This window comes from Sinocyclocheilus anshuiensis, unplaced genomic scaffold, assembly GCF_001515605.1.
Source record: "Sinocyclocheilus anshuiensis isolate Anshui unplaced genomic scaffold, SAMN03320099.WGS_v1.1 scaffold664, whole genome shotgun sequence".
Lineage (NCBI taxonomy): Eukaryota > Metazoa > Chordata > Actinopteri > Cypriniformes > Cyprinidae > Sinocyclocheilus > Sinocyclocheilus anshuiensis.
Genome location: NW_015554122.1, coordinates 278,546 through 287,486, shown reverse-complemented (window position 1 = coordinate 287,486; position 8,941 = coordinate 278,546). Strand labels below are relative to the sequence as shown.

General features: G+C 36.6%; 1 protein-coding gene across 1 annotated transcript in view; it reads right to left on the bottom strand.

The window, feature by feature from the left end:
• Positions 1-888: 888 nt before the first annotated feature.
• The window catches only part of ca9 (carbonic anhydrase IX), a 27,543-nt gene continuing 19,490 nt past the window's right edge, over positions 889-8,941 (bottom strand). Inside the window, exons 3-11 of the mRNA XM_016462492.1 lie at positions 4,519-4,689; positions 3,322-3,464; positions 3,038-3,130; positions 2,883-2,949; positions 2,650-2,807; positions 2,443-2,569; positions 1,777-1,833; positions 1,296-1,389; positions 889-1,155 (exon numbers count right to left, since the gene is read on the bottom strand). Of these exons, the coding sequence (XP_016317978.1) occupies positions 1,068-1,155; positions 1,296-1,389; positions 1,777-1,833; positions 2,443-2,569; positions 2,650-2,807; positions 2,883-2,949; positions 3,038-3,130; positions 3,322-3,464; positions 4,519-4,689 (998 nt within the window). The 3' untranslated portion in view covers positions 889-1,067. The remainder of the gene's footprint in view (positions 1,156-1,295; positions 1,390-1,776; positions 1,834-2,442; positions 2,570-2,649; positions 2,808-2,882; positions 2,950-3,037; positions 3,131-3,321; positions 3,465-4,518; positions 4,690-8,941) is intronic.

Sequence of the window (8,941 nt, the reverse complement as noted above, 5' to 3'; positions counted from 1 at the left end):
CTCTGAGATGAGCTCAGGCCAGAGAACCCCACGGCATCGCTGCATAGAACTGATGAGAAGCTTTCTCCTAGAGTTACAGAGATTCAGGTTGCATTTATTGATGCAGCGGCAGACTGTGTTAAGTGACAGTGGTTTTCTGAAGTACTCCTGAGCCCATGTGGCTCTATTTAACACCACAGCATGACGGTTTCTTATGCAACGCCATCTGAGGGGTCAAAGATCACACACATTCAGCTGAGGTTTCCTGCCTTGCCCTACACAGACTGAGATTTCTCTGGATTCCCTGAATCTTTTCACAATATTATGTATGACAGTTGCTGAAATCTTTGTGATTTTGCATTGAGAAAGGTGATTTTTGATTTGTTTGAAGCTTTTCTCATGAAATTTAGCACTAAGTGATTGTGAGATGCTGAGATGCTTCACATGACGCCCTCACCTATTACCAGTTCACCTGCTCACTGTGAACGGTTTCAAAACAGATTAACTTGGATATTCTACAACCTTTACACTTTTATTTTGCCTCTGTCCTAATTTTTTTTGGAGTGTGTTGCAGCCATCAACTTAAAAATTAGTTTATATTTACAAAATACATTTAAGTTGGTCAGTGAAAACTTTGGAAATCTTTTCCAAATTGAATAAAAGTTCAAGAGAATTAACAAATCACAGATTCTTGATTTTATTGCATTTTACAAAACGTCCCAACTTTTCTGGAATTGGGGTTGTGGTGTTGAGCACAGCTGTAAGGTTAACCCTGCCTGGTTTAAATGTTTGAAAATGACTAACAGTTGAAAACATTAGAAATTTAGAAAAGTAATCAAAAAGTAGTCAAATGTAATCAGTTACATTACTTTAATAAAATAATTGAAATAGTTAAACTACTTATTACATTTTAAATAGGGTAACTTGTAATCTGTAACCTATTATATTTCCAAAGTAACCTTTCCAACACTGGACACAACATTTCAGAATGCAGCAATTTATAATCAATTCATTCCCAAATCTCACTTTGAAGACTCTTTGCTTAACACACAAACAAGACAAAACAAGTTTCTGAATAAATATGTGGTTTATGTTACAGTAACAGTGGTTTGATCCATGTCTTTTTCAATGGCAGCTGGTTTATAGACAACATTTAGCTTGGAGTCTTTTTTTAACCTGGACAGAAAAAGAGACAGAGAAACATGTTTAGTCTTTTGTACTGTGTGACTGCTTTCTAAAAAGCAGGGAGTATTAAAAGTTTACAAATACTGACTTAAGTCAAAGTGGTGATGAATCAGAGATGGATATGAACGTACTTTGAGTAGTTTTTCTGCTGTCGATAAGTGTACATGGAAAAGACCAGCAACGTGACGGCAAACAGAACCCCAAAGATAATCGCCAGAATGTGTCCTGTGGGGGAAAAAGACTTTTAAAACACAGTGATGTTCATGTTACTATGACAGACAGAGAGCTTCAGTGCATTAAAGGCAAGAAGTTCATATATCATCATGTCACGCTAAACGTAAGGATTTACTTCTGCATTTATCCTGACATATTTTAATGTTGTAATTTCTTTCTTGTATATTGTATGTGATCATTTTAGGCTTAAAAAGTAATTCAGTAATATTACTTTTATTGTAACGTTTACTTTACCTCCTCGTGCTAAATTATCAAATCAAACGCTGTTAGCACCATAAAACAGACAGCATCAACACAGGCCAGCGTCCTCTGATATGAGCTGTGTTTCAAGTTATATCCTGCTGTAGATATACAGTACAGTAAATGAAAGATTCCTACCACTAGATTCCATTATTTTGTTGTCTTGTGTTTCGGGTGCTGGAGCTTCTCTGGCTTCTGTAAAACACAACACAAAATATACTTACACTAATATATGGATTGTACAGTACAGATTGAAATAAACAAGAAATGAAACAAATTATATTTCTGCTGTATTCAGCTCAAATGTTGCTGTCATCCGAGTGTGTCAGTGCAGTTAAAATGATAACTGAATATGAACTTCAAGCAATTTCTATTGTTTTAAATACAAAATATTAAACCAAATGTTTGTTGGGTTCAAAAAAATAAAACGGTTGATATGAAGCCACTTTATATCAAATGTCGTTAACTACTTACATATATTGTATATACATGTTACATTGTACTGACAATATTTAAAGTACTTATATATAAATTACAAAATAATTACACTATTGAGCATACCCCAACTCTACCCGTCACCTCAAAAACCCAATCCACCAAGAGTTATGCAAAATCATGTGTATGTACACAATAATTACAGTGCGGCGTATGCTTAATTTGATAATGTAACTTTTTTGGGTTTCTAGTAAAATTATGATATTCAGACATTTTCATAAATATGATTCCAAACACAATCTTGGGGCCACTGTAGATTTTAACTAAATCTATAAAATAGCTAAAAGGCCTATTATAGATTGTACATACTTCCTGTAGCGGATTCTGTGTGGAAAGATGCCAGCACTTTTCTCCCATGCAGAAGTTGTGGCGCTCTGAAGTTTTTGGACAAAAGCTTGTTGTGTTCAGTTTTCAATGTGTCCTCCAAGGCCGCAAGCTAATGAAAGAAAAACAAGACTGATTTAGATCAGCGAGTGCTATAAATGACGTGATGCTCTCTTATGAGAATAGTCTGACCTGTCTTCTTGAGACTCTGATTGAGTCATTGAACACAGTCCAGCTGACCGTCTGAAAGCACGGAGGGGTCGTGAGGGACCCGCTGTACCTATAAAACCTGTCCAAGCGGTCTGGCAGTAGATGGCGCACATTAAAACCAGGAATCTCAGTGTCTGACTCTGAAAATAAGACCATTAGATCAGGTTGGATGATAATCATCTATGCTTTATGCTTGACGTTTATTAGTTTCTTACCCTCTATGCTGATGTCTGTTAACGCAGACAGGATCTTCTCATAGTTGTCATTGTCATGGAGGCCGATCTGTTGAAATGTATTGCAAAGACTTTATTGGGACTGATCAAACCGCATTCTTTTACTGCAGCCAGAAGGTTTTAGTTAAACTACTTACACCTATGAATCCTCCTAACACTGCCAATCCATCAGCTTTACTAGCAGCCTCAATGAGATCTGCATATTTGGAGTTATAATGAACCACGTGGATCTGAGGAATGAGGAAATTGTTGTAGCATGTGTTTATGCAATATGTCACACATTATGCAATTCACTCATGTCCCAGAAAGACTGGGCCAATAACATGATCTCTAAATGGTAAAACGTAATCGTAATTTTTCATAAAAGGCTGTATGTCTTTAGAGAGACCATTAAACCGTGTGTTTCTTTATCTCAGCTCACCTCAGCAGGGAAATGGACATGATCTATGGTGTGCTCTGAACCAGGGATCTCTTTAGTTCCCCAGTGGAAGTGAAGCTGGGCTGCGACGTAAACATGATCGAATCCCCTCATGATACGCATGCTGCTCGGCAGACTCAGCTGCACTGACGCAAGAACAGAAAATACATGCATTTCTGAATGACCTATTCCTTAAATTAAAGTAAGGTAAGGTAATGTACTATCATTTAAGTCAGCAACAAAAACAATAAGTCCATAAACTTTTTTTCATAAAACTTAATTTTTGGTCCTTTTATCAATTAAAGTATAAAACTGGATTTCTGTATGCATGAATTTGTTTTGACTGAATCATTTACTCAATGAATTTGATCAAATAGACTGATTCATATAGGAATGAGACATATGGCTGCCTCTATGAGTAAGTCATTGAATCATTGACTCAACTGATTCGTTCAAAAAGGTATTTATTCAGAAATAAAACACCGCTATTGCTCCAAGATACAATGATTGATTCTGCTTTGACTTAATTTTAAACAATTATTTTTGGTGAAGCAAAAATACACAAAATAGCTGGTAATATTGTGTATGAAATTTAGATTACTCAATATTAACGTCTTTGTTTGTTGAAAAACAGCAGCATGAAAGAAGGTCACACTTTAGTTTGGGGACCAATTCTCACTATTAACTAACTATTAACTACGACTTTTGCCTCAATAAACTCCCATTTTTCTGCTTATTAATAGTTAGTATGGTTGTGGTTAAGTTTAGATATGGGGTGGATTAAGGGATCTAGAATATGGTGATGCAGAATAAGGCATTAATATGTGCTTTATGAGTACTAATAAACAACCAATATGCTAGTAATATGCATGCTGATCAAGTAAAAATATTAGCATAAAATAAAGTGTTACCAAAAGAATTATAACATACATACATACAGTATAACATACTGTTTTATTATCTTAATGTTTGTTCCACAGGAGATTAACAAAAAATGAGACCTGACAATGGTCTCCCCTATGACTGTCAAAATACACAAAACTGGAATTGTCCTTGTTTTTTATTTCACAAATAATAACATTGGACTTACTGACAGCCGAGCTAAAAATGTCCCTGTTTATCATTTCAGAAATGTGATGCTCCGGTGTGGATGTGATTCTGTGTAACACCTTGTGTTTGGTGTGAAAGAGCTTGACTCACATGTGTGTCCGTTGTTGATGAGGGTAAGAGCGGGTGAGCCAGTGAGATCATAACCCTCCAGTTTAATGGGAGGGAGTTTGGGCTCATAGAAAACCTTATGAGTGTCTATGTTGATTGGAGACTGAGCTTTTCCACTACAGTGTTCAAACACAGATAACCACGCATCCTGATCTGAACGAGACAAAAATCATTAACATACAACAGCCTTAACAATATCAGTTTAGTTAACTCATGACATTTTTACGTAACGTTTTATTTGTATAGTGCTTTTCTAAAATCCAAGGCCATTTTACAGAGCCTGATAAACAGCAATACTATTAAAATGTATTAAACTAAACATAAAAAAGCTCTAGCAATAGATAAAGAATAAACACTTTACAATAACAGTACATGAATAATCATGTACTAATACATGTTAATTCATTTGAAAATGCACACCAAAGTGTTAATTAATACATTAACTAACAAACATGTAGTCAAAGTGGTTGTTACTCACACATGAATTTATATGACTCATGTCTCCGTTAAAGGGTTAGTTCACCCAAAAATGAAAATTAGCCCGGTAATTAACCTCCGTGAAGTTGGCACCCCATAAAAAGAAATAATCACCAAACTATGCCATTCGTTTGTGCTGATTTGTGCCACGAAAACGAACATTTGTGCTGGTTTGGTGTTTGAGATATTAAACATTATTTTTTTGACCGTGTGACGTCACTCTCCACCCCATGTTGCCAAAATCGCTCCAAACCAGCGCAGTTAGTTTGTGCTCGATTTGGGCCGGTTTGTGCTGTTAAAACAAACATCAAATATATTTCCCCTTCATAGAAATAACATAAACAATTCTGGGCAGTGACGTCACTCTCCACCCCATGTTGCCAAAATCGCTCCAAACCAGAGCAGTTAGTTTGTGCTCGATTTGTGCTGGTTTGTGCCGTTAAAATGAACATCAAATATATTTCCCCTTTATTGTGTTTAATGCTGCCTTGAAATTTAAGCTTAGTCAACTTGAAATATGAAGTTAGTGAAAACTTGGAGCTGACTAAACTTAAAATTTTAAGGCAGCACAAACACTATTTTTTAAAACTCTGCGGCCGCGCTAAACAGGGTGGAGAGTAAAGTTCCCGTTATATTTAAGAAGTGGTCATGGTTACATTGTTTCTTTTAACGGCACAAATCAGCACAGATCGAGCACAAATGAACGGCACTGGTTTGGAGGGATTTGGACAGCATGAGGTGGAGAGTGACGTCACTGGCCCGTTTTGTATTTGTTATTTCTGAGGACGGGAAATAGATACAATATAAATTTGAATGGCACAAACAAGCACAAATCGAGCACAAACGAATGCCACCATTTTGGAACGATTTAGATTGCATGGGGTGGAGAGTGACATCACTGTTCGTAAAAAGTTTATTTTTATTTTTTTTTTTACTGCGAGTCTAAATCGGCACAAATCGAGCACAAACGAATGACACCAGTTTTGTGCGATTTAGACAAACTGGGGTGGAGAGTGACGTCACAGCTCCCGAAAATATTTTGGTTATATCTAAGGAAGGAAAATAGATGCAGTGTTTGTTTTAACGGCACAAACGGGCACAAATCGAGCACAAACGAACTGTGCTGGTTTGGAGCGATTTTGGCAACATGGGGTGGAGAGTGACGTCACACGGTCAAAAAAATCATGTTTAATATAAACACCAAACCAGCACAAATGTTCGTTTTTGCGGCACAAATCAGCACAAATGTAGCACAAACGTAGCACAAACGAATGGCATAGTTTTGATGATTATTTTTTTTTATGGGGTGCCAACTTCACGGAGGTCATAAACCACTCACCCTCAAGTCATCCTAGGTGTATATGACTTTCTTCTTTCAGACGAATCCGGTGTTGCATGCATCAGTCCAAAAGAAGTTAAATAAAAAGCGCCCATCCATTAAAAAAAAAGTGTCTCACACAACTCCGGGGGGTCAACAAAGGCCTTCTGTAGCGAATCGATGCGTTTTTTAAGAAAAATATCCATATTACAAACGTAATAATCACTTTAATCTAGCTTGCGCCAACAGTCCTCCGGGCGGATGACGTATGAGTTCATCGTTTTGCACTTCTAATAAGTGACCGGTGTTTTGTTTTGATCTCTCCGCTGCGCTTCCGCGTTCGTCACTTCTGAGCGGCGCATGCGCAAAGCCGACCTCATACGTCATCCGCCCGGAGCTGCTTCCGTGTACAACAGTGAGCGCAAGCTAGATTCAAATGATTATTACGTTTGGAATATGGATATTTTTCTTACAAAAACTAATCGATTCGCTACAGAAGGCCTTTGTTCACCCCCCCGGAGCCGTGAGAGACTTTTTTTATGGATGGGCGCTTTTTATTTAACTTCTTTTGGACTGATGCTTATGAATGCGCGAGCTTTATTTGACGACTTGTGGACTGTTCAACTGCAACACCCGCTGACTGCAATGATAGAGCTTATAACTCCAACTGGATTCGTCTGAAAGAAGAAAGTCATATACACCTAGGATGACTTGAGGTTGAGTAAATTATGGGCTAATTTTCATTTTTGGGTGAACTAACCCTTTAAGTTTAGTTCTTAATTAACACCTGCATTAACTCATCATTAGTTCATATTAAATTAATATTAATTTAGGTATTAGTGCATGATTATTTATGTTATAAAGTGTTACCGATAAAGCTTTAGGACACTGTTGCATTGCATGAATTGCTAAGAATATTGGCGTCTTTTTTACTTTGTTTTATTCTAAATGGTAATTTAGTCTCTTGTGTGACGGAGCAAATGACCACCTGTAACGTTTATAGTGAGCAGCAAACAGTAAAACACCGGTGTGCAAGTTCCACACCTTGGTTAAATGCTCACATAAGTAATTGAAGGGCTTTGAGACTTTGAGACTTTCATTTGGAAACACAGATTGTCAAATGACACAAGGCTTATACTGTGTTTCACAAGATCTGATACTGATGTCATAAAGACGCAATAAAGCAATAAAGTCATGCAGAGTAAAACAAGTTTTTTAAGAAGTTTGTATATATTGTTTTCTCTTGTATTTGTTTATTTTTAAGATATTTTTTTTAGGTGTTGTGCATCTCAACTGATTCTTTCAAAAACTGATTTTACAGAGTTTTACATTGGTGTGTTGTACCACGTCTCTCTCCTTCTGGGATCGGTATGTTATAACACTGTTTCATTATTCAGTTCTACGGTTTATTTATTTTTAGGAAGTGCATGTAAATGTCACTTACTACTAGCATGATTCCATGTTGACCTGATTTTATATTAAAATGAATTGTAATCTGTGAGTCTGATTACATTGTTATCATATAAAATATACAAAAAAAAAAGTTCTCTAATCTATTTTCTTATCTAATGAAATAAATGCCAAAAATAATATAAATCATGATTCCCTTCACTCATAGTATTATATTGCAGTATTTATAAACAAACTCCAGCTGGTCCAAAATGCAGCTTTTTACTACAACCAGGAAGTACACCCATATTAGCCCTGTTCTGTCAACTCTGCACTGGTTCCCTATTGAACATCGTATACATTTTAAAATCTTGCTAATTGTCAGGCTCTTGTGGGAAATAGGCATACGGGGCCTCATTTATAAAATGTGCGTACGCACAGATTTGGGCTTTTGAAAATATAAGCCATTCTTGCCACTTGTAAAAGATTTGGACATTGTCAGGTGCTCTTTTATAAGTCAAGGACATTAATTAGACATTGTTTACAGGGCGGAGATCTGAAACTGTTCAGCTGCGCACAATTTCAAGATCATTGCAATTTATAGATTTCACATTTAAAAGAGAGGCGTACGCACGTTTTCTGTTCGTGTTCGTTCTATGAATCACACGTACGCACTTTGAGAAGTGACCGTAAAATCAAATTTAGGATTCTTTCTACGCAGTATTTTATAAATGAGGCCCCTGGGGCCTCATTTATAAAATGTGCGTACGCTAAAATCCACGGCAACGTTCATATTTATAAAAACGGTCTTTGACGTGGAAAAGTGCTTACCGCCACGTCAGGGTCTGAGCAGGCGTACGCACTTTTCCTTGTGGCAAAGTCGGAGTATTGCAACTATTTGAACATCTAAGCTGCAATAATAATAAAAGCGGTGTACGTGCAAGCACCGAATTCATCATAAACAACGAAGATGCAGTGTGAGAGATTAATTGTGCAGTGTAGTCAGATTGTTTATTAACGGGAGTTTTTGCGAGATTAAACTGACCTTTTTAGTAGCCTAATGTTGAGAGTTCTTTACTAGCTTTCTGTAGTTTATTCCAAGTTGTTTTGTTTGTTGTTTTTTTGTTTTTTACAAGAGAACTGGCAAAGTCTTGATTTACTACTAATGCGTAAAATAGAAAAAAAAAATGCATAAACGCATCTCCGACTGTTTTGTCTGTG